The sequence below is a fragment of the Lepisosteus platostomus genome, chromosome 4 (genome assembly GCF_059453375.1).
Source record: "Lepisosteus platostomus isolate fLepPlt1 chromosome 4, fLepPlt1.hap1, whole genome shotgun sequence".
NCBI classification, from domain to species: domain Eukaryota; kingdom Metazoa; phylum Chordata; class Actinopteri; order Semionotiformes; family Lepisosteidae; genus Lepisosteus; species Lepisosteus platostomus.
Window position 1 is genome coordinate 5534242 of NC_142614.1, and position 25265 is coordinate 5559506.

Sequence of the window (25265 nt, forward strand, 5' to 3'; positions counted from 1 at the left end):
AAAATATGTCTCTTTCTTTATAAGATGAAATGGTCCCTTATAAGGGTCCCCAAAGTGAAAGCTTTTGATTTCAGAATGTCCACTGTTCTTTTATCCCCACTTTGCTTATAATGCACTGAGATCTTAACGTTCAAGGAGCTGGATGTGCACATTCTTCCACTTCATAAGATGAGTCATCATTTTTATTTGGGTCTTAATCTGACTTCACTTCAAGTTTTAGGAGCATGGCCCTCAAAGGTGCAATTGTACTGAGTCACCAACTCCACACCTTACAGTTTCCCCACGTCTTGAAGCTTGCCATCCAAGGTCTGCCCACAGGTGTTCTAGGAGCATGGAATCGCATGGGGATGAATTCCTTCACACTACACTGACCGTTGTGCAGTTGGAGTCCACTGAGATGCAGGTGGTCACCCTTCAGCTCAGCTGTATATTACTAGTCAAGAGTGAAACCAGATCTCCTGTGGTGTGTGTAGTTTTGGACAGAGTGTGTGTGTGCATACATGCACACGTCCCAGTGTTAGAGCTTAGTGTATAGAGTGTGTTTGTATAGATCTGGTGTGATAGACTAGGTGTGTGTACAACAGGGCAAGAGTGTTTCAGCTCTTCAGTATTCAAGTGGATATTTGGTACATTTACTAGTCATTTACTGCTCAATTATATACCGCCTAACGAACATGAAAACCAAAACATATGCTCAGATACTGTTTTTTATATCCAGAAATTGGTTCCCATTGTCTCCCTGGTGAGTTTTGCCTGGGTGCTCTGGTTTCCTCACATGTGCCAGATGCATGCTGGGTGTATCACTTGGTCACTATGGCCCTCTAGCCATCACTAGGTGCATGTGCAGTCCCTCCATGTGCCCTGCGGTTTCTGTGCAGGTTCTAATCTACATTGGCACCTCTGGAACCAGGAATAGCAGCTTCCTCCTAGTGGATGGATAAATTAGTGATACAAAAAAAAACCCCATGACTCTAAATGATCGGTTTGACATGCTTTCGAATTTTAATCTGTTATGCTCTCTTGAGTCCTGTGCACCCAAGAGTCCCCGCTGCTGCCCGTGATGCTCAGTAGACATGTGGGATGAGCTTGTGTGGCACCCTGCGGCAGTACTCTTCCCAGGCCCCCCCATACTTCAGGTGGCACTCCTCCTCGATCTCCGCTGCCCTCCTCCGCAGCAGGCTGAAGCAGTGCAGCGCGGGCAGATAGGGCACCAGGCTGCTGAATCCTGCAACAGCAACAACATCGTTCAGCGGCTGCTCATTCGTGGAACGGACTCCCGATTCCTCTAGGCACTGTTGCAGTTTCTCCGTTCGCTTCAGGTCTTCGTGCGAGTGTGTGTGCTGCCCCACATGGAGCAGTCGCGAGCACAGAAGGGTCCGCTGGCCTGGCCATGTCGATCGTGCAGGGCCTGACCCTGACGTTCGTGGAGCAGGCTGCAGGGGCATTGTGGGAAAACTGATAAGTTCTGCTCTGCTTTGATTGATTTCACCCTAGTCTGGCAGGGTCTGCAACACATATAGACAGTATATACATACTGTATATAAGAAATGGACTATGGAAAAATAGGTGTTATTATTTGCATTTCCTCTTGATTATATACATGCAATGTTTTGTCTGCCAAACGAAACATGGCTGTAATCCGTAAACTGGCGTGTTTGTCTGGAAAACAAAAAACACTAAAAAAACAGGGCCCACCCATATCTTTCACCTTAAGATGAAAAAACTTTTCCTAACACAACAGTGTTTGTGTTTACCAATACAAATCAATCTCAACGTTCAGTTCGGTTTACGAATAGCTCTGCTCCAGTGGTGGGCGTTCCTGCTCCCGGATCCTGAAGGTTTTGCAGGGTCTCTTGAAGTCCCTGACAGTGAAATGCCAAGGGAGACTTGTCCTGCTCGTTTTGGAAAAACCTTTGCCTTCGTGTCGAAATGAACAGCTGGGATTGAAAGAAAACTGTTTGTCCCTGTGGCCACTGACGACCAGGGTGGCAGCACTGGTCTACGCCTTATGAAAGAAGGACCCCCTACCGCAGGGTAGACACCAGGCCAGCGTTAGGACAATGTCGCCCAGGTAGTTGGGGTGTCGGACCCAGCCGAACCATCCTGATGCCAGCAGCTTCTGCCCCGTGTGGGTGGGGATGGTCTCCAGATCTGTGTTGGGGGTGATGACGGAGACATTACCCAACCCCAGCCAGAGTGACACCGTGCAGAAACACCCCTCTATCCCCATTGTCTACTACTGAGTCCTGGGCATTTTTAACTTATTAAACAGCTGGCTATAGCTGAGGTAGTGATTCTCACTCCCGGTTGCTGTAGAGCCACAGGATCTTCTGGTTTTCCTTCTGCCTCAGCTTGTAATTACTTTATTGAATCAATTACTGGCTTAATTGAGTGAAATAGCCATTTTTTCCATGCCTTCAATCACTGCATTTGAGCTCCCTATAAGATCTCAGAGCCACATGGCTGCAGCTCTGCAGGACCGAGAGTGAGGATCAGTAATTTAAGGTGGCTCACAGTACATTCAAACAAATACAGGATTTTAACATACGCACCATATTCCAAAAGTCCAGAAGTATAGAGAAGTGAGGTTAAGGGGACGACAGTACACAATACATAACGTCGTGAGCAAACAAAATTAAAGTACAAAACGTTGTATATAATTTCATAACAAACACGAGCATATAATGGAAGGGTTTTTTATATCGTGCAAAGCACCTCGGATTGTAAAATAGAGAATTAGGTTCTAGCTGGCTAACATAAACTAGGCTGGTTTTGGCCTAGACGGGTGCTTAATCGCAGGCTTACGTGCATATGCGTGGTCGTCTGGGTTCCTCCTGAAGCCATCCTTCTGATCGTTAGACAGGTAGTACACCAGGAACCCGAAACCTGGCAGGGACCGAGAGTGAGCAGGAGACAGAGGCACCCCGCCATTTCATTTCAGGTTTGTTCACGCGCAGTTGAACTGCAAGGCATTCAGCTAGGGCATAGAAGGCAGACGATTAAGACATACTGAGTTATTCTTTTTTTTCCCCGTTTTTTTACCACCTTTTTATAGATCTCAGTAAGGTTATCGGCAACTCTTGTGTGATCCACATGGCCGCCCTGGATCTCTTCTATTTTCTAGGGTAAATCCCCATTCAGGCATCTTGAGAAATTTGAGTTTTAACATAAGAAAGAATCGTTTTCTAAAACATGGAAATCTAAAGAGTAGCTCTAAAGTACCTGTCACCTTGCTCTGAGTATACCTGCGCCTGCTAACACCCACCCTACCCAGACGCCGCTCAGACAGTTGCACGCTGTCACCTGGGGAAGCTCTGTCACAGGCTCAAGTTGGGAATGACTGTGCTTTAGAACCCCGCTCCTGGGTGTTCAGGCTGCGGAGTCCTTCTTACCGAACAGCAGGCAGGTGGGGACGGCCGCGTGGAGGCTGAGGGAGGAGGGCTGGTTCAGCAGGTAGTACGCCGGGAGGCTGTTGAAGAAGGGGATCCACATGTACTCCCCATGGATCATGATGAAGCCGATCCCGTCCTCGGTGTACTCCTTCGTGGGCAACACCGACACCTGCAGGACACCGACAGACACACCTAGCGACGGGTTTTCCCCAGCTTTGTTTTCTGCTCTTAAAGCAAAGATTTTTGTCTCAGATGTCCTGAAAGCAAAACATGGATGAATCTTGACTGTCAAAATGTAATGCATCATGCCTTCACTGTTAACGTCATTACCATTTGTATGAGAGCACCCAGCTCCTAACCCCCCAGGTGGATCAAGTTATGTGGGTGTCTGATATCTGTCCCTGTTTTTTTTTTTTTGGCCTGGCCCAGTACCTCATCGATGAGAAAGTCCAGGATGTAAATGAGCTGGAAGGTCACCACCAGCAGCAGAGAGAGGGATGGCGTTTCCTTTCTCTCGATATCTGCCAGCAGATAGGAGAGGTCCACAACCGCCTAGGGTGACAGGGCACCTGTCAGAATACTTTATAATAACTGCATTATTATAAGTAGCTACTGCATTGCAATTAGGACTAGCAGCATCAGCAGAAGTAGTATTCTTAATACAGTACACCATATTCAATATAGTAGTGTTCTTCAGTAGTATTCTTTATACATTCATTTAACTGACACATTTATTAAAAATTAAATGCAGCCTAATTCAGTTTTATTAACTTCATATCATTTTCTTAAGCTGCAGAATAATCACTGATGCTTTTTAAGATTTCTTAAACCAGTTCCCTCTTCCGACTTTTCCCCATTGTGTTGTGTTTCCACAGGCAGTGTGCAGCCATGTGTGGGTCGAGACTCTGGGAGCCCTGTACTAGAGAGCTCAAGTCCCCCAGTTGAGATGCAAGATACTGCAGGCCAGGGTGGTCCAGTCCTAATCTTGGAAGGCCACTGTATCTACAGGATTTCATTCCAGCTCGGCTTTTTGACATGGAAAGCAGCTCAGTTACTAACTTAATTGGACTAATTTACCACTTTCTCCCAGTACATCAGGTCCTGCTGCTTTAAAGAGACGTAGAGAGCATATCAATTCTCCAAGACCAGAGTTGGACCATCCTGCTTTAAGCAGTTCAGCAAAGTGCAGTAAAAAAGTGTTTGTGGGACTCTATCCTGCTGTGGACAACTGTTCGATCGATGGGGAGTCCTGTGCTGTCAGTGCCTAAAGCAGCCATACTCTGGGCCTGTGAGCCGCTTAACCCCTATGAAGGCCTCCAGGGCTGATCGCACAGTGAGCGCTGCTTCGGTGATCAAGCTATAGATGCGTTTCCACAACCGTGAAGACTATATGGCACAGAGCATCGTAACCGACAGCACACGTTCGACAAAGTACTGTAGAAAATCTGGTGACTCACCCATCCGATGAACCCAATGCGCACCATTGCGAATTGTTTCAAATCTATTTGACCCAGACGAGGGTTAGCCTCCCGGCCCAGAGCAAACTCCTGTAGAAAATTGCCTAGCAGCCAGAGATGAATAAAAAAAAAAAAGAACAGTAAAAAGATTCCTTTGACATTTACCATCTCATCACCTTTGAGCCCATAAAACACTACAGGTTAGTCTTTCAAACAATGCAATGCTATGAGCGTCACGATATTTGTATTAAAATCCTTACAGCTTTAAACTGCACTTCTTCTGGGATTTATTTTTTCCCCTTAAGCTTTTGGTCAGTTTATCCAAAAGAAACTTCCTTCTAAACCAAGACCAGCAGGCACCTCCTGACCCAGGAGGCTGTGTGAGTCTGAGCGAGTTCTCCAGCCATGAGCGATCAAGGTGCTAGCCTGGCTTCCTTCAGGACAAGATCCTCAGATCAACCAGCTGCTCTCGGTGGTTAACCTTTCTCCTGCGCCTGCGTTCTTCTCAAACAAGTGTGAACACGTACTCTTGTCCCCGTAGTCCACCAGCTCCTCCGGAGGGATGCAGAGGGATCTGAGGTGCAGGCCCACGCTGATCACCAGAGAGAGGGCGGTACAGGCGTTGACAATCTGAAGGATCCTGCTGCTGACCAGGGAACCCTAATGAGGCAGCAGGCAAACCTTTCGTTTATACAGTGCCTGAAGCGGCATACAGTTCCACAGAGAGATTACCAACACAAGAGGCCAGTGTCTACAGTGGCAGTGAGCTGAAATTGAATGGGAAAAATTCTTCAGTCCTCAGAAGCTCGTGTATCGCCATGGAGGTACCCCCAAGGCACTGTACAGGAAAAATAACAGGAAACACTGCCAAACATTCAGGGTATACAGTACAAAATAGTGTTCAAAGACAGACGTGTCAATAACAAGTTGTATTTCATTAGCCATTGATTAGCTTGAATGGGAAAGATCTGCAGTACAAATGTACTAAGTTTTTTTTTTACAATTATTCCAAACAGTGGAGATGGGGAGTGAGAGCTACACTGTCTTCCTGTCACCACTGAAATCCAGTCTTGCGGTCCGTCTCTTCTGATGTATTTTCAGCCCAGTGTTACTGCACAATTGTGGGAATTGCATGCACAGTAGCTACAGTAGCATGCTTTTGGAAGTGGCTGTGCCATTGAGCGCTGGATTGCTCCTGCTGAGTGATGTTTCACTATCAGTCACTATCAGTATCTGGACGTGATGTCTTTGCTTGTGTCAGTTTAATTGCGGCCGAAATTTATTTTTTCACAAGGCTGGGAAGAGACCGAGACACTTTTAAATTGTAGTTGATTGCTTTCATTTGCAGAAATTATAGCTTGAGAAAGCTAGATATAGCTAGATTAGATTTCACAAATGCAAAAATGTGGTAAGATGTTTTTTTATTGTCGGGGCTTGATAAATGTATCCAATTTCATGGCCACTTCTCCATTTGTTCTTTGTCTTTCTCTTGTTAAAGAACCGTGAATGGGATTGTCAAAGGTTTCTCTAAGAAACAAACAGAAAATGCACTTTCACCTGTATGACACCAGCACACCACAGCCCACCAAGGATCACAAGAGTCACCACAAAGGCATGCAGACCTGCACAACAGATACAGCATCTCAGTCTACAAAATACTTGCCATGATAAACCTTCACCGCTGATCTACAGACTTCGCGAAACGTTTATGACTTCAAAACGCTGTTTACTGCCATTCACATTAATTTTAATACCATGAAAAATGTACATGAAATGTCATAGACATAAAAGCACATACTGTGTCTTCCTACTGTTCATACTGTTCAATTTAATTGTTTAAGGTTTGAAAGCAGAGGGCCATGTTGCTTGAAATGTCATTAATATTATGGATTTTTTTGTTGTTGCCAACAGATCATTATTTTTGAGATAGATAACAGTTGTAATACTCGGTATTAAAACACGCGAGGAACTAGATTCTGACCATATAGAAAGACAAAACCAGTTTCTTTACCGTTAATATTATACTGAAGAGGTTTCCCATTGTGAACAGCTTTGCCTTCGACCACCTAAATGCAGGAACAAATCAGTTATTTCAAACTGTATAAGTGGAAAACAGGTCTTAAATCACATATAATCGTAGCAGGTGTTAGGGGGTTGATTCTAACCCAGGGAAGTCAAACAAGGCACAGTCGACATCTCCATTTGAACTTTCTGCTAGAGAGTCCAGCTTGTATGATGTCAGGCTACACAAGTCCACCGAGCGAGCATTACTCTGTTTTGGGCTTGGTGTTGTGTCTCAGTTGAACTCTTCCAGCGTTTTCCCTCTCAGTGGAGACCAAGAGTGAGAGCCCTAAAAACTGGGCCTAGCTGACAGGCGCCATAGCCCCTTCCCCCAGGCTATAACTCTCATCAACAAGGACACGTCTCACATTCCTTCCCTGTGACTAGTTGCACCTTTTTATTCAATGGCACGTGCCACTGATACTTTTTGTAAATATATGCAGTACTCATTGTACTTTTTATTATTCAACTGTATAGACTTTTAAATGGTGCATATGACTGAGATTTGTTTTCATCTGTAGGTTTTTCTTTTCTTTCATTGGAATTTATGTTGACACCTGCCCCAAGAGAAATTCCTTGTATATTTTGTACTTGGCAATTAATAAGTTTCTAACTTCTAACTCCTAACCAAGCTTTTAATTGTCAAACGGCAGGGAGGCCTTGTTAACGCTAACGGAACGCTTCTCCTTCTGGAGGTCTGGGACTCACCTTGCCGAAGGGGATGTGATAGAGTGCCCCCTGCAGGGCGGTGAAAGCCACTACAAGCCCCAGCGCTCCCCAGTCCCAGAGTCCCTCTGCTTCAGAGCCAAACAGCCTCCAGGGCTCCGAGGGCGGAAGGCACTTGTCCAGCAGCCACATCACGAACCCAGACAGCAGGAGGCAGACCAGCGCAACATCTGTACGCAGACACAGGGAGCAAGAGAGGAGTCAGACACAGGGAGATCAGGCAGGCCTAACGCTTTTCTGCACTACCATGATTTTATTCAAAACAAAGTCGCAGAACACCAACCAGCAAGGTAATAAAAGATGGCAGGACTTAAAAAGAAATAAAACAGAATATTCATTCTTTATAGGGAAGCTTACGGATGTTGCTCCAGACACAGTGTACTTTGCGATCCGAACTGGTATTCCCATTTCCTACTTCTTTGGGAGAATCGTCCTTCCTCTTACGGTGCACCACCGTTTCATTCATCTGAAAAAAGCAAAACCCACACAAAAATTTGAACCTGAACACATTATTCACTGGGTGGTCCTTTGTGGTCAAGGATATTGTATTCCATGCGCCCACAGATGACCGACGAGGCCAGTATGAAGCCCAATCCGTCGTTCAGGATCCCCACCACCCCGGCCACAAACTGCTCTCTCCCCTGAGCTCCGGCAAGCGGTATGGCACTGTTAAAGCACCGACCTCTAGGCTGTAGAACAGCTTCTATCCCACTGCAGGACCCATCCTCAACAGCTACAGCAACTGCAGGGCCTCACACTCAACACACATCTGCACTCTGCACTGTTGCATGGACTGCCCTGGTTTTTTTCTCACAACCGCATATTTATTGTCCCACAACATATTGATTTTTTCCTGTTGTTATCATTTATTATGTTTGTACTGTCCACATCGTGTGGTGCTGCCTGTTGCTCTGTGCGTGTCCCGAGAGATCACCGCGCAGATGAATTCCAGTGTACGTGTCCACATGGCAAGAAAACTCCTCTACTTCTCGTTCTGTAGACAGTCCACACAGTCCGTCAGGTTGGACAGGTGTTGTCTTGGATGGTGTCTGTGGATATTTCTTCCTGAGTGTTTTCTCTGCTGTTTTAGCTTGACAATTTTTAACTGCATCCTTTTCGTTTGTTTCCATTTTTTGGTGCAAAGTTTAGTTGTCTCCTTGGGGCTTGATTGTGAATAAATGTATTCCAATATTTACTGCAGATATTCTCATGTTTCTATGAAGAACGTCAGTGGCATGTTATTGGAGGTGCTGGCAATGTCTGACAGCAGTCCTCTCTCCCGTTCTCACCTGGCTTGAATTGAGCTGTTGTTCCATTACGGCCAAGTGTTAAAATATTCTGGATCCTGTCTTACAAGAAAGAAAAACAAATGTGATTTAGAAAGTGTTTTGTTTCCCCTTTACACTGAAAAAATCCCTCTTAAAGCTGAACATTTTGCTCGAATGTTTTTTGTCCTAATTTGATGTGTGCTGTGTATATTTTCAGAAGTACATAGGTAGGAATGACCGATACTGAGCATGAAACAAATTATTTACATTCAATAATATGACACCCTAGTATCTGGCTGTTGTTGCGAATCTCACAGTACATTATACCCGGAGTATTTTGCTTCTACAGTAGAATAATTAATTCCATTCTGGTGGGCCTAAACAGACCCCTACAATTTAATTGATTGACTGCAAGAAATAGCCTACTGTGAGGGTTGGAGGAGGAATGCCTTTCCAACTTGTTTAATGGAGGAAAAACTCATTCTCTTTGTGGCACATAGACATTGGTGCACTGGTTGAGTGAAGGACAATCATATATTGTTTACATCCTAATCCTGTCATACTGATGAAGCACTAGGATCACATAATGGAACAAGTAATAGGTTGATTCCATGCTGAAAAAAAAGAAGAAAGAAAACACAACATTTCGTCCGTGGGGCCTTCTTCATGCTGACGCAGCTACCCACCTGAACTAGGATCACATTGCTACTGTGCATCTATTGACTGCTTAGTTTTACCTATGCTTATGGCATGTTGGGTTGAAGCCCAGCTTAAATCCAATTGTTTTACTCAAATTTTTACATCCTTTTTGAAACAGCAGACATACCATACTTTCGTAGTGGAAAACAAAAGAATAACAGCTGTCATTCCAGAGGGTGACCGTACAAGCCTGTGAATGAATGACAATGCTTAAGTGAAAAGACCACTTTAGCAGATAGATTCAGGGAGCATGGTTACTTTTATTTTACATAGTATTTTGCTTACTGAATAATGGGATATGGATAATTATTTAGACGATTGCCCATATATAGTGGTTTGTCTCCCAAATGATCTGGAAGTACTTCACATATAGGAGGGAACCCAGGACTTCACCCACCACTGCAGTGCAGTCCAACCTGGGTGACACAGGGCATCTGCAGGCTCTCTGCCCCGCAGTCCAGCACGTTAGGGTACAGAGTAGGGAATTGCTTCACCACCTGAATTAAGGGGAACTTCAGGGAGGCCATATTGAGCAAACCTTAGTGGAATTTAGGAAAGGCAATTGGGTAACACAACTGTTCTCACAAGTGTGTCAACACCTCCTATAGCTCACATACTGAAAGGTTACATACATTGACAATTCGATCCACAATGAAAAGCATCACCTACTACAACACTTATTGACTTTTCCTGAGGTCTCCTATCCTGGTACTGACCAGACCAAGCAAAGCTTAGTGTCTAAAATCTGAGATCAGGCCACAAGGTGGTAAGTCTACAAGGTTTCTGGTTGTGAATTGTGATTGAATCTTTTTTAATTTTCTTGCGAGCTCCTGCACTGTTTTCCCAGCTGTGATAATCCAGACAACAGTGTAGCTCATTGAGAGAAATTAACACGAGTGGTGGTCCCTGTTTTTCTTAATTCGCATCAAAGTTCAGAATTCTGGTAGGTATGAAAAGATAAATAAATTGGTTTCACTTACAACCCCGTTTTACCATCTTTTGTAAATTTGAGATAAGTATCACTTCATTCTTGTTCATTTGTGAAAGTGTTGTTTCTGTGCTTGTCAAGGCCTCACAAAGATTAAAAGTATTATCAATTTGTATCATAAAGAAACAAAAAGGAAAATTGCGGATTCCTTTGTTAACGATTCAAAGTGAAATGGCAGGAATTCACCACTGTCCTTAGGGAGAGTTGACAGTGAGCCTCCGTGCCTACTGTAGTCGCACAAACAGGGAAGAAAAGGCTGGGACTGTAGAAGCCCTTAGCAAAATCTAAAACCTTTACACCCGTTCAAATTAAAAAAGTAGCACTAAACAAAGTCACTAAGGGGATGTGGTTAGGTATACAATGAATAACCCAGCTCTGTGTGGACACGTGGAGAAATAAGTTATCACACAGTGTTGCACAAATGGTGAAATGCACTTCTGTATCCTGTGGCTCACGAATCACTGATAACATCTAGAACAGCAAAAAAGCATTTGAAATAGTCCTAGTGCATGTAAAATCCAATCCAATATTCAGCCCCGTCTGTCTCCATCAGAAAGATCTGTGATACTAAACCAGGGCTGCTGCTGTTCTATAGCACAATAACACATTTATACTGTAGTGATGACAGGGGACTGAAGGACTGATTTCTGAACTGTCTGTTTACAGACTTAGGCATGTGTGTGTTATATGTTGAGAGACCATACTGGGGCATTTCTGGCAGTAGTCATGGTTGTGAGGAATTACTGTTCATTTTCGGCCCACAGGGACATGTCTGTTTTAGTTATGACAGTTATTCTTAAATTGCAAGAAGCAGCTTATGTAACTACAAATGAACTGATGCAACAAACAGTGGTGAGAACCCTGCACCCAGGACTTTACAATTTGCAGTTTTCCTTGCTGACCTTTTGGACAGGATTTCCTTTTGTGCAGATTGTTAAGGAGTATTGTTATGACCGTGGACTGGATTCCACATTTCTCTTAGAATCATTGTCTCGATTGCTTTAAAGTTCTCGCAGTGCTCTGACCTGCCACTTACCCGTTTACAAATGCAGTCAGTCTGTCGGTCGGAGTTTGAAGTGCTGGTTGTGGCTTGACACCTTAACACTGTGGGGCTGTGCCTCATATGACCGAGAGACTTAAAAAGAGATACACCATTTGCCTGGTAAATGGAAACATTTTAACAATGTAAAACAATTACATGATGGGTCACAATTGCACAGTAAATGTTTAATAAAAAAAACACTAAATACATACTGCACAAAGAATCTTTAGGTACTTGTGTATTATTTTCTTTGGCGTTTAACACATTTCCAGCATCAGTTAAAATAATCCAAATTTCATGTACTGTACAATAATATTTTAATTAAGCAAGCCTTTCAGGTAAATTATATTGAGGATTACATTTACATGCTATGAAATTCAGAACGGCTACATTTGCTTGTAAGCTTATCCTAAAATTCTTAAGATCTTTAATTCTTTTGCCACATTCGAACACATCTATGGGTTTTACATTCTGCATTTGCAGGTCAGGGAAATTCCTGTGTTCCTAGGTTTAGCTCTTATATCTATGTCCTTTACGAAGAAAAAACAATAAATTGTAAATACAATTCCGCAGGATTCTTGCATTTCTTGGCGTAAATAAAAAAATGACAATTCCAGTTGCTTGTGATACTTTTGCAAATAATCCTCTCGCGTCAGAGGACAACAAAAACTAAACACAACTCTGACACCTCTCTAGCCCTCAAGGACCAGAGTTGAACACATGATGTAGTGCTGCTGAACTAATCAGTGACTGACAAGCCTCTCCAGTCTTCAGCAACAAGTCAGTTTGCTGACGAAGGCAAACACTGCAGGAAAGGACCCGGTTTTAAGAAGTGGCTCAATTACAGACGGGCTGCTTTTCTTCACACCATACCCGGCGGTAGACCCCCTATTACCCTGGACGAAAAGGTCAGCTTTTAAATAAAAACCACCTACCTGGAAGGAAGCAGTCTGCCGGAGTGATTCTGAGAATGCTGCTGTTCTGGATCAGAGACGAATGCGACTGTGCAGGACAGCACGAGGAAAGAGAAGTGACAGATAAGACTCCGCTGCCCTTTCACAACCTCAGCTTTCCTCACCAGAACAGCTCCTGAATGTGAGACAGACCGGCTGCCCAGTCCAGCAGCTCACTTCACGTCACCCCTTTCCTACAAACCCAACTTGTTTCAGCTCTTCATAAACTAATGTTACAAATGTTATCGACCCCACTCATTACTATTTGCTTAGCAAATACACTTGTGCCGGCTATACCAGCTCTTGCATTATCAAAGCTGTTTTTTCCCCAACTTTCAAGTTTAATTCATCAAAGGCAACTGAATTCTTTGGGAGAAGAATGTTTCAAGTTGCTATGTTTAAAAATAATAATGGAGAGCTGCACGTACACGCACACACTTTTATTTCTTTTTCTGCGACTTGGGATATTTCATCTTGGCCCCTGTTGCATGCACTCTCCAAAAAGACATATCCCTTCATGCCATAGCCGATGAACGGTTTTTAATAGCGGAAGTTCATCCTGCCACCTGACAGAAACACAACACGCAGCACACATCCGTTTTAGTGTCTCAGAAATATTCATAACGCACTGGCATCTTTGGTCTAGAGTAGGAAGTCTGCAACCCCCGTACCTGGAGATCCTGAAGGGCTTTCTGGTTTTCAAAGTTTTCGCTCACAAAACCATTTCATGTTTAAAAGGTATCTACCGACACCGCCCCACAAACAACACTCCATGACCTGCTCGCCGGAGATCTAGAGCAGTGGTTCCCAGCGTTGGTTCACGAGGAAGACAATGTCTGCTGGTTTTTCCATCCAGCCACGTTCTTTGTGACCCTACTAATTGTTCTTCTAATCTGTTTTCATTCTGGGGCACATTTAGAAATTTGCCGTCAGCTCTTGAATGGTTGAGTGGGATCTGCAGCAGGAAATCAAGCCTGTAATTCAGAAGTGCTTTCATTCGGTTGGGTGTCTTGCCTAGAATGTGGCCGACCGGCTGTCTGCAGAAGGGAAAACGCTCTTTGTGGGAGGGACAATTAGTAAGATCTGTTTACAACGACAGGGAAGTTGAGGATAGAGTCCGCCACGTTCTGCACACTGCTGTTTTTGGACACGCGGTCCTTGAAATAAGGCATTTTTGACACTCAGGATGGACTGAAGACACAAGTAGAATAGTATAAACAGCCCAGCTGATCAATGAGGTCATCAGTTAGCACTGGTGATTTGAAGCTCAGCTGGAATGAAACTGGCAAGGACAGTGTTCCTCCTGGACCAGGCTTGGTACTCACTGGTATTGAGCTCTTTAAAGGAGACTGAACAAACCCTGCCAGTTGCATTTTTCAGTTTTTCTACTTTGTTTGGTTTAAAGCAACAGAGCTCAGTTCTTACAAGGCAACTTGTTCTGATGCAGCAGTTACAGGACATAGACCTAAAACTGAATGTACCAGTGGCAAAAGATGCAAGAGGGGAGGTTTTGTACTGAGCCCGGCCATATGAAATTGATAAGCTTCCGTTAAACCACACTGGATGATTTCCAGTTCCCAGTTGTTCTCCCACTGTTGTACACGTTGGTGTTCAATCTGAGCAGGTCTCTGCACGCTGTTGTCTGAATCACCCGCAGATGTGTGTGCCTGCTCCATTATGTGCTTGGTGTTGTGGTTTGTTCCAATATGGCAGGGCTGAGAATGTGTACACTGGCTAAGGTATTCAGGCTGGAAGATGAGCAGCTGGGAAACAGGGGTGCAGCATGCTGCTTGACAAATACGCCAGTTCTGTGTCAACAGGTAAGCATTTTAAAACAGATAAACCCCCCTCACCACCCTGAGTTAGAAAAACAACTTCCCCTTCCACTAAAAACTCAGAACACGTGCATCTGACGAGCCTCATCATATACATCTGTTTTAATTGACATGACGTCACTTCGGGAGTTCTAACACACTATCACTACAGCTGCAGCTTTCTAGTCTCGGACGCTCAGCTTTAACTGTGTAACTATGTACAATATATATTTTTAATATATTAAATCTTTTTTTTCCCCCTTTAGATATTTAATACATCTAATCCTTTGCATATGTACAATATAAATTACTAGAGTCTGTATGTTAAAATAAATAAGATACAACAGTCGTGGCTTCGAAGTGTTTCACAAAAGGGAGTCCCCCCCCTTGCCCAGCCCTGGTGTCCACAGAAGAACGGTGTCACACGCGTCCCTTCCCCTGGGAGAGAGGGAGGGGGGAGAGAGGGAGAAGCAACACTCTGGCGAACTGGCAAGTCTGTAGTCCTTCAGTTAATGGGCGAGAGTCCGTCACAGGCTCTATGGCAAACCGAGAGACGAAGGTGTCCACCAGAGCTATACCACCGTCCCACTGGGCGAGCTGCCGTTCTGTGCCGTCAAGCTCTGCGGATGGAGGGGAAAAAAAACCAAGATGAGTACAGTTAACAGGCTGCAGGATCCGGTTCATCATAAATATAGCCGAAAGGCACCAGGCTGCAGTTTAACTGCAATACAGCCGAAAGGCACCAATTTGAATGTGGGTTTTGTCTTTGCATGCATGCTATAAAGATTCCCACACATTAAGTTCCCTTAAAGTGAAAAAAGTTACTTGATGGTCTTCCGAATTCATTTTCCAAATACAATGTTGTTCTTTTTCCAACTGGTAGACTCTCTTCACCAAATAATGCAGTGCAATCCAGTGTAAGTAAGAGACAATGCTTTAGCGTACTCATTCGGCCTGCCACTGTGACGTCTGTATGTGTGCGTTTACTCCTGTCTTACGGCTTTCTGAAGGGAGCTGCCGCCTGAATGGTAAATGAGCAGGGAGACGGAAAGCATCCGAACGCCCTCTGATTCAAACGCTGAGTCATTCAGGGCTCAGCTGCAAGGACAAGCAGGACACACTGTGGCTCTGTGGCACGATCAGGGTCACAGACACCTGCAGCACTCGCTTGGAGGGCGAACCCGAGGTCGTTCCTCGACTTTACTCCCGTTTTGTGAGCTGGGCAAGGCACAGGCACGCCTATTCCGTCGCTGCTTTTGTGCACGAAGCACACGGGCCTCTGCCGAGGGATTCTGTTTTCAAGCAGGGCCCAGCCCAACCCAACCAGCGACCTGGCCGGGCAGTACTCACAGCTTTCCCGGGCCGCGCCCAGGTGCATATCAGCCCCTCCTGGCAGGCGGTGATGATGCAGTCGTCCATGAACATGAGCACGGTCAGGCGCTCGTGGGCGATCTTCTTGCACACCAGCGGCTCGAGCAGGGGCACCTCGTTCATGCGCGGGCACAGCGTGGTGCCCAGCACCTTGGCGGCGTCCAGGCGCTGGCTCCGCGGCACCACGTTGATCTTGTCGTTGCTCTTGCTGATGTTGCCCAGGCTGTGGTAGCGCTTGTGCTCTTTCTCGCCGCCGCCGGAGGAGGAGGAGGAGGAGCCCCCTGACCCGCCGCCGGATTTGTCCGACTTCCTCTCCTGCAGGGAGAGCGTGGCGAAGCGGCCGATGCTGAAGGGGGCCCCCCCTGCCCCCCCTGCCCCCCCGCCGCCGCCGCCCCCCACGTCCGAGGAGGCCGGACTTTTCGAGGCGTTGGTCACAGCCGGGTGGGGGAGGGAGTTCGAGCGGGAGAGGGAGCGGGGCAGGTGGTGATGTCCATGCCCGGCGGGGGCATCGCTGTTGCCCCCGCCCCCTAGGTTGCTGCCCCCGCTGGCGGAGGGTGGAATGACGGAGTTGAAGGTGTTGGTCAGGGTGCGGGCGCGGGAGAGAGGGAGACGGGGGTACAGCACGTCCTCCGTCAGGTCCCACAGGCAAAACTGGGTGTCCTGCCCTACGGACCCGAAGCGGTACGTGACCGAGGGGCCCCCGCCTTTGGAGCTGTGCCTGGAGAGCCGGGACAGCGTGCTGCTGGTGCGCACCCTCCCGAAGTGCGCGGCCTCCTGCACGTCCTCCTCGCTCCCGCTGAGCTCCCCGCGCTCCCCCTCCTCCAGGCTGGTGGTGAAGGGGTCGAAGGCCACCACGTTCACCCAGGACTTGTGCCCGTGGCCCCTGGCGATCACGCGGCCCTCGGCGAAGGACCACACGGTCACCAGGTCGTCCTCCCCCCCCGTGGCCAGGTACTTCCCATCGGGGCTCCAGGAGACGCACAGCAGCCCCCCGAAGTAGCTCTTCATCACGCCCTGCAGCTCCATGGAGTCGAAGTGGAAGACCCGCAGGCAGCCGTCCTGCCCCACGCAGGCCAGGTGGCCGCCGTCTGGCGAGAAGGCGAACTCGTTCAGCCCCCCCTCGCCCACCGTCCAGCGCAGCAGCGGGTTGCGGGGGGCCTTCGCCTTGCAGGCGTAGACGGCGAAGCCGTCGCCCTGCCGCAGCAGGGAGTACTGGGGGGCCGCGGTGCCGCAGGGGTGCTCCACGTTGTAGAGGTAGAGGTGCCCGCTGGCGTGCGAGGCCAGGAAGAGGTTCTCCGACTTGGGCAGCCACTTCAGGCACGTCACCTTGGACTTGTCGATCAGCCTCTGGGGGAGGAGGGGGGGGAAAAGAGGGGTCAGACGTCAACGCGGGGAAGGGCAAAGACTCCCATGAGTCAACCAAGAAAGCCTGCTGTCCCCCAGGGGAAAGCAGAGCCAGACAAACTTCTCCCCCCGCCCCTACTGAGATGGTGGTCTCTGCAGACTTCAAGGCGCCCGCCGGCTGAGCAAGCGTCGGGTCTCTCGCCGACGTCACTCAACTCACGGGGGCAGGAGTCCCCGTGCGGATCGGGGGGCCCAGGCAGCCCAGGCGGCCCTACCAGCTGTGCGCCGCGGGCCGTGACGCAACTTGCCGAGCGTTCCCGGATGCCGGCTGCCGGAGCAGCGAAAGCAACGGACTGGCAGCAGCCGAGAGGAACAGAAAAGTGCCGAGAAGTCAGCGGACCACACCTCCTCGTTGAAGAGCTTGCTGGTCTCCTTCTTGATGGGGTCCAGGTACTGCACCTGCCCGGCAGAGAAGCCCACGATGAGCGACACGCTGTCCGCCGTGGCCGAGTACTGGTTGAAATCGTGACACGTGGGCTGGGTGCCCTTGTAGATGCGCTTGTCGATGGGCTTGCTGAGGTCCACCGCCTGGAAGACAGGAGTGACGGGGGGGGGATACCACACGAGCTGTAATCAGACGGCAACAACGCAGCACCCCGAAATCTACAGTAACTTTACAGCCTATCGGAGTCCGCACTCTGAGTGACAACAATGGTCACAACATAATCTCTAATGGATTTAGACATCAAAGCCAGCCAGAGTCATGCCAATGATGTCACACGGAGGGGATCACTCAGGCAATAGCTGCTCTTGTTGAAAGCCATTAGGCTATTAAGTCAGACATGTTCCAAAACTGCAGGTCCTCAAACCTGCTTACTGGTGTTTTGGGCGATTTAAAAAAACATGTCTGAAATAGGACTTTCGGTTCTAAAATGCCCAGTGCTTGAATGGATTTTTCGACTTCTGAGAGATGGGGCAAGGACAAAATACCGCGGTAAAGGATCGGTGCGAGTTCGGTTTATTTGATTTTCAAATCAGGATAAGCAACGATCAGGGAAAAAAAAAAACAAATACCAGGCTTTGCAAGATTTTACCTTGTTTTATACCTTGTTCCACTAGAGGGTGCTCAATGCAGATACATAGTTCTGTATAATCAGACCACTGCAGTTGGGTACTTATGACGGGTTGAACGCATTCTTCTTTTCTCACTTAGCAGCACAACTTTACAAGGCAAGGTCTGGCTGAGACAAAATACAGAAGGGAGCAAACAAGTCTCATCTAACCCACTTTATGGGGGGCGGAGTGGTGGCTCTGTGGCTGAGGATCTGCGCCTGTGGCTGGTAGGTTGCTGGTTCGAATCCCGTGGCCGGCAGAGGAATCCTACTCCGTTGGGCCCCTGAGCGAGGCCCTTAACCCCAGCTGCTCCAGGGGCGCCGTATAAATGGCTGACCCTGCACTCTGACCCCCAGCTTCTCTCCCTGTCTGTGTGTCTCATGGGGAGCAGGCTGGGGTATGCAAAAAGATAATTCCTAATGCAAGAAATTGTAAAGGGTTAATAAAGTGATGTTGTTGTTGTTGTTATTATTATTATTATTATTATTATTATTATTCATGTCAACTGTCACACAGGTTAAAGAAATAAGCAGCTGGCATTAAAAGGGGCAACAGGAACAGAATCAGAAACAATGATGTCACAGAATTGGGTTCTAGACCGCATTTTCTGCAAGACATTTTTAACCAACCTTACCAGTACAAGAGTTCAAGTAATAAGTTTATTCCATTGATTCCAGTACAAGAGTTGCTTTCTAATGGGTTAAGTAAAAGAGAGCAGCGTTTTTTTAAAGACGCTGATTCTTGTAAAGGGCTGATTAGGTCACTTAACGAGCACCTCCTGCTTGATTATCGATTTTCTGAGAGCACCTCTGATTACAGACCATGCCTTTCAGAGCTTCACTGACCCCAGGTTTTAGGGCAAGCCCGATCAGAGCACCAGGCTCAGCACTTTCCCAGTCACTGCAGCCTGGGTCTCTCCCAGCTTCCCCAGAAACAGGCTCCTTCTAACAGCTCTTCAGATATGAAAAGCAGTTCTCTTGCAGGCTAGCAGGCCCATATGCACGTCACCAGTCTTGTACAAACTGGACTAATGTTGAACAAAAGCGAATGTTCCAGTTTGATTTTAGCTCCATGTGTCTGTGCCTGCAAACCAAAGGCAACAAGCATGAAGCATTCAGAACGCGTTGCCTGTACCCCCAAAAGAAATGCCCCCCGCGTTCAAAACGCAAAGCAACAGGCACTCAATGACAATACCCTCGCAGGTATCAACAAACACCGTGCTGTTCATGTGTCGTCCGCAGCTCTGAACTCACAATTGCTGTTTATCCACTTTCAAGGAGGAGATGGGTACGGGCTCTGTGTCCACACACGCACGTACTCAGTTGAGCTAAGTATGAAAATGCAATGCAGTATGCCAGTTAATCCAGGAATAACAAACTGAACACATTCCTGTTCTCAACGCACCCAAGAGCGCCCTCTAGCGGCACCCTGTTTGCAAGAGAGCTACGTTCCCACCAATGAGAAACACCCAAATACGAACCAGTATGTGGAGGCACTGTCAAAGTATAAAGTATACGTTATTCCTGCCTTAATAATAAATCCTTTCGCCTGCAATGCAATTGTCTATTGTTGCGACTCTTCCCAAATATGACAATTCTTAAACATCCTTCAACTTAAAAATAGCTTACCGATACTACAGGGCCCCGAACAGGATGCGAATTTTGCAATACGGAGCTTGAACGCGTGAGAGAATCCGACTGGGGGAATTGCTGGCTCTGCAGGCGTGAACGCCAATCGGTATTTTGGTACTGCACTGCCGGTGTACTGAAGTAATGAAAGCAAACTTCTGAACACACAGTGCGTGTTACACTGGAAAGGCTCCCTCGCAGTTAAAATGAACACCGTCTGTGGGGAGAAGAGGGCACTGCTCTCTCTGGCACGGTCCCCGATACAGAGAATGAATCGGGCGACAGCTGCTGCAGATGTGACCGCCAGCGGCTGTTGGACCTCACCAGACAGAAACACCTTGAAACAGCAACACGATTTACCGAAAACCCCCCAACACTTGCTTTTCTTCATATAAACATGCACGGGGGAAAAAATCGTTCTTGTCCAATGGAAGCAGTCCGTGGGACATAGCGCTTAACCTGCAGAAACTGGGCGAAAACGCCCCCTAACCCAAAGCATTGTAAATTATACTCATCAGACCAGGAGTTTCAAAAGCATTTTCCGTCACGTTCAATCCGTAACGCTGCCTGAATTCCTTTGCCTCCTTTTTAGCGTGTTTTGTCTCAAACAATATTATGATATTACCTTCTTGATGTTAGTGTAGGTGTAGAAATAAAGTTCCCTGCCAATATTGAAGCACACTCGTTCGGACTCCTCGCTCGGGTCTTCCGGCTGCAGCTTCACCATGGAGACCCGGACCGGAGGCAGGAAGCCGGCCGCCGAGGTGGAGGAGGCTGAGGCGGCGGCGGCGGACGAGCCTGCCCCGGGCCCGGGGACCGGAGCCCCTCCGCCCCCACCGGGGATCGCGCCCGGCCCGGCCCCGGGACCTGCTGCCGACCCGGCGGAAGGTCCCCGGGGTAGCCCGCCCCGCTGCTGGGAATCCGAGAGGGTGAGCAGTTTGTAAAAACCCTCCCTTGTCCGGAACTGGGATTTAATCTCATTGATATCCTTTAGAGCACCTCCATCACCGGCCATCTTTAATACAAACACACCGCACAGGAAGCGTAGCCCGTGACCTGGAAATAATACCGCAGCGCCAGCCCTAAAAGAGGCATCGATGGCCGTAGTTTGCGCTTGTGAGGGTGTGTTGTAGTGTCTAGTTATTTACAGCGCCCTCAACGAGAACAACGTCTGTATGTCTTTACCAGTGCATTCCAGATTATTTCCCGATCAGGAATACTCCTGTTTTATCAGCCTTGCGCTTTTTCTGTCGATACAGTAACCATTCGTGTCTCGGCGAGGTATTGATGCTCACCAATCGGAGTTTACAAAGCTGACGAGCGGTTCTGAAGGGATCACAAAGCAACGGCGCCAGCTAACGCTATTTCTAGGTGACTTGCTTGCATGTGCGTTACAGGAGAAAAAACAAAAGGTTGCGCTAGGTTCTCCAGCTCCGAATGATACAGTGGGACATGTGTTCCGTTTGCTGTCTGCACACAGGCCACACACAGGCACATCTGGGCGGTCATCCCCCCCTTGCTCCAGATGTTTTCCCAGCTGTTGTTCAGTTAAACGAACACACACCTCTGCACACCTGGCTTGGGGGGAGTCTGAGGGCGCTGTCCGGCAGAATTTAGTATTTGACCAGTTGCTCAGGCAAGGACAAAACGAACCTGCATAATTAAGAGGTTTCAGGAATCCTTTATTTTCTCACAAAATCGGTCCCTCAGGATAATCTCTGTGAGGTGTGTGTAGCAATTACAGGTTGCAGTATATTCCTGGGATTAATATTGCAGGAATGGTCCAGATTATTAGTGGTTTCTTTTTGGGATGGTGGTATCTGTAGAGATAATTCCATACCAGGGTGAGAACGACAGAACATAGGAAACATTACTGTAGTTCGTTTCAAGAAAAACTTTTCACCCCCACACCCAACCTTGTGCAACACCGGGACGCTCTGTTGAAGGGAATTTCCACTTCTGATCTCTCAGCGGGACAGTGGTTCACAATGCTTCTCTTTCCGCACTGGGGTCCTGGGTTCAGCTCCAGACCAGGGTGCTGTCTGTATGGAGTCTGCATGTTCTCCCCGTGTTCTTGTGAGTTTCCTCCAGGTGCTCCGTTTTCCTCCACAGTGCAAAGACGTACTGGTAGGTAAATGGGCTCCTGGTCAAACTGGCCTTTGGTGTGAGTGTATGTGAGTGCGTGTGTGTCCTGTGATGGACTGGTGTCCCATCCAGGGCGTACCCACCCTTGAGCTCATTGCTTCCTGGGTCAGAATCTGGCTCCCCCGTGACCCTGATTGGGATAAAGCAGCTTGAAAATGTTTAGAATATAGAATGATAGGAATAGGAATGATAGAATCCTATAATTGTCAGTACCTTTACTTATACTCATTACATGTTTATTCTGAGATCCGGGCTCTTACTGACCTCTTGAAAAGGGGATCTGCAAACAAGAACGTGTTAAGACCTGCTGATCAAAAACGGAGGGCAGTCCTGCCAACAAAGGATTTTTTTCACCGTCCACATTCCGGTATCTGGTATTATATGTGCCTCAGGCTCGTGTTTTCCTCCCATTAAATCACCAAGTTAAAATTATTTAATTCTAAAAATAAAACCCAGACCAAGTTCTGAAATATTAATTGTCCTGAAAGTCCTGATCCAGTAGGTTTTTAGGGGTCACCCTGGACCCTCGTGTGAGCTGTTTCAGGATGAGGCTCTGCACTTCGGGAAGGAGCATGTTCAGTTTAGTCAGGAGTGGGGGCTGAGGTGTTTGTTGCAAAGGACTCCCAGGTGCCTTTACATCATGGGAAAGGTGACTTCAGGGTGACCAAGAGAACGTGCTGCTCCGGGGCCGTGCCTGGCAGGGAGCTGGACTGTTGGGGATGTCCTAACTCAGGGGAAAAAACTGTGGGCTATGGCTATATTTAGTCATGCTGTATTGGTAATGCTCTGTGTGCAGGTTTATGTGGTACTGTACCACTGTACCACCTGTTATTAATAGTTAGTATCCTGTGGCCAGCTCCTGGTTCAGATAGAAATATTATTATATTGCTTCACATTCAAGCCTTTTTATTTCTTCTCACTGTCTGGGGGTAGTGACAGGTCGCTGTGAACAGATCAGGTACAGATCCCAACGGTTTTTGTTTTTTTTCTTCCATCCTACGATATTTGATCGAGCAAAGAGGAGGGAGGAGGATATGTTCTGTGTCAACCTGTGCTGTAAAGAGACAACCGCATGGAATGACAAAACCGTATTTGTAAGGCAGACGCGTTTCTGATCTAATGACAAAAAAGACGTGATACTGCTAAACCACTTCAGGCAAAGTCTCAGCCCTGTGTAACCTGTGTGAGTAGGCAAGAAAAGGCAGGCCGCAAATCACTCTAGAACACATTTCATAAATTATTTACTTTCTAAAAAAGCACTTCTTAACGTGAACATTTACAGATTCCACTGTAAAAAGCCTCACAGGATTGAAATGTACAGTAGAACTACATTCACACTTCATCCAAGCGTCAGCAGAGTCCAGGGGCTGTCACATGACTTTCACATTGCTCCTGTTGCCCGCCGGCGTCTGGTCAGGTGACCTCCCCTCGTGCCTCGGGAGAGTGTGTGCGTGACTGTGAGTGCAGCAGTGGCTGAATGGGTGCGTGTGCCTGTCGATGACTTGTCCCGCAGTGTTTTAGTTAAGGATGCCTGTGTTTGAATGGAAGCAGTTGTGCATACCGGCCTGACTAATCCCCGGGTTCACATTGCCAGCGGTCTAAACAAACGTCCGACAACACCAACTGTCAGACACAATGGTTACGTTTTGTCTTACGGAGATAGAATTTACATTTTGTGAAATTGAATACCAGCCTGCTAGTACAACATGCTGTCCCTCACTAAGGAGCGTGTGATAAACCCTAGTAATACAATACAAGGATGGTATGCAATCAAGAGAACTGATTGGACTGATTCAGTTGTTGAACAGTGAAAAAATTGTTTGCAGGTAGGGATGTTTAATATTATTGTTGTTTTATAAGACTTTACCAGTTACTCTTATGGTTCTGGATGGAGTTCTGATTGAGCAATGGTGTTAAATGTTGTTCTGTATCATGGTGTTGTACTGCTGTTGTGTTGTATTATTGTCTTATATGTTCTGTGTTTATGAGCTCTTGATGTGCTAGACAAATCCCCTCGGGGGCAAGAGAAAGGTTAATTCAATACCATTTGACATACAGACCATGTGAATGACCAGACAGTTTCAGCCAAGGCCACTGTGCGAACGCGTGTCTCACAGTGTCAGCTGGGCTTGACTGAAACAGAGCTGTTATTCGCATGGTCCTTCTGCCATCTTACCTCAGGTCTTTGGGTGAATGGTTATCTTCATGCTCTATGATAGTGACAGTGAAGAGGTGCATTTGGGACATTAGTTGGTTTTTTTTCCTGCCTGTCTGTTTCCATCTGTCATTACCTGGTTGTTTGCATACTGTTGTGCACCACCAATTTAATTTTTTTTGCAAGTTTTGGAAGACTACCTGTGCACGCTCCAGCTAGTGACTAAACATGAACACCATTTCACCAATGCGTCCATCCATCTTCTCTGTGCACGTGTGTGTATGTGTGTGTGTGCATATGAGCGCTCACGATACGGGCACAATGCTCTCCGCAATCTCCACGATATAGAGGTTACTGTTTGCGGATGAGTCCTCCGACGTTCGGGTTTCCAAAACCACCATCCTGCAGAGACAAGCACAGCTCAGGTCATAGTACTGAATGTGTTGAGCCACAAAAGCACTTTCTCTGAACACAGCACTTGGTACAGGAGCTTCATCTCTGCAGTTAATAGACAGTAAAATACAGAGATACTACATGCACAGTACAAAACAAAATGGACCAGTAACATGCACCTCACAGTGCCTGAAGAAGATCACTTCATCTGGATCATTCCAGTGTGTTTGGGAGATGTTGGTCTACGTGGTATGGTAAGGATTTCTGTGATGTGTTCAATACACAGAAGTGTATTCATAACACACCAAGCCTATGTCACACCTTGTCAGAGCTATTCACAATATGACATGCTGAGAACTTCACAGCACCTAACAGGAAAGTCAGCATTGAGCACCCACTGACATCACTTTAACCCAGCAAGTCCTGGCCAAATTTCTCATTGGCCCTTACCAATCATGGCCTCCTAATAATCCCCCTCTATGAATTGGCTTCGTTACTCTGCTCTCCTCCCCACTGAGAGCTGATGTTCTGGCGCACTATGGCTGCCGTCGCATCATCCAGGTGGGGGTACACACTGGTGGGGGTGGAGGGGAGTCCCCATTACCTGTAAAGCACTGTGAGTGGAGTGTCCAGAAAAGCGCTATATAAGTGTGAGGAATTATTATTATTATTAAGTCACGGGAGTCCCTGGTTGCAGGAAAACCAAGAAAGCCATG

General features: G+C 47.1%; 3 protein-coding genes across 8 annotated transcripts in view; all 3 read right to left on the reverse strand.

Annotated features, from left to right (window-relative positions):
- Nucleotides 1–979: 979 nt before the first annotated feature.
- On the reverse strand, nt 980–12862 carry LOC148672220 (delta(14)-sterol reductase TM7SF2). 2 transcript variants are annotated; one of them, XM_088627752.1, is made up of 14 exons: nt 12569–12862; nt 11628–11750; nt 8926–8981; nt 7994–8102; nt 7619–7806; nt 6861–6915; nt 6407–6471; nt 5377–5509; nt 4850–4953; nt 3825–3944; nt 3393–3561; nt 2806–2886; nt 2029–2151; nt 980–1225 (listed from the first exon to the last, which is right to left on the reverse strand). In XM_088627752.1, exons 3-14 carry the CDS (start codon nt 8950–8952, stop codon nt 1065–1067), a joined length of 1335 nt encoding a protein of 444 aa, XP_088483878.1. In that variant the 5' UTR covers nt 8953–8981; nt 11628–11750; nt 12569–12862; the 3' UTR covers nt 980–1064. The 2 variants fall into 2 exon arrangements, with proteins under 2 accessions (XP_088483878.1, XP_088483877.1); XM_088627751.1 differs by having other exon boundaries at nt 8926–8985.
- Nucleotides 12863–14496: 1634 nt separating this feature from the next.
- LOC148672221 (WD repeat-containing protein 20) lies at nt 14497–21271 on the reverse strand. The gene is made up of 4 exons (XM_088627750.1): nt 20482–21271; nt 17521–17703; nt 15751–17118; nt 14497–15020 (listed from the first exon to the last, which is right to left on the reverse strand). Exons 1-4 carry the CDS (start codon nt 20869–20871, stop codon nt 14973–14975), a joined length of 1989 nt encoding a protein of 662 aa, XP_088483876.1. The 5' UTR covers nt 20872–21271; the 3' UTR covers nt 14497–14972.
- Nucleotides 21272–23225: 1954 nt separating this feature from the next.
- Nucleotides 23226–25265, reverse strand: part of map4k1 (mitogen-activated protein kinase kinase kinase kinase 1) — a 52964-nt gene continuing 50924 nt past the window's right edge. For all 5 annotated transcript variants that reach the window (XM_088627747.1, XM_088627748.1, XM_088627745.1 and 2 more), the window contains exon 32: nt 23226–24558. In XM_088627747.1, coding sequence (XP_088483873.1) covers nt 24462–24558 — 97 coding nt within the window. In that variant the 3' untranslated portion in view covers nt 23226–24461. The remainder of the gene's footprint in view (nt 24559–25265) is intronic.

Bases quoted from the DNA above. Each gene is read 5' to 3' on its own strand.
- LOC148672220 (XM_088627752.1), bottom strand. From the start codon at position 8,952: ATGGAACAACAGCTCAATTCAAGCCAG. The intron at 7,807-7,993 runs GTAAGCTTCCCT...GTCTGCGTACAG, and splicing joins CTGTGTCTGGAGCAACATCC to ATGTTGCGCTGGTCTGCCTC. The intron at 6,472-6,860 runs GTAAAGAAACTG...TCTGTTGTGCAG, and splicing joins TCTTCAGTATAATATTAACG to GTCTGCATGCCTTTGTGGTG.
- LOC148672221 (XM_088627750.1), bottom strand. From the start codon at position 20,871: ATGGCCGGTGATGGAGGTGCTCTAAAGGATATCAATGAGATTAAATCC. The intron at 17,119-17,520 runs GTGTGGTCCGCT...CTCCTCCCCCAG, and splicing joins GCAAGCTCTTCAACGAGGAG to AGGCTGATCGACAAGTCCAA. The intron at 15,021-15,750 runs GTGAGTACTGCC...CTCCATCCGCAG, and splicing joins GGGCGCGGCCCGGGAAAGCT to AGCTTGACGGCACAGAACGG.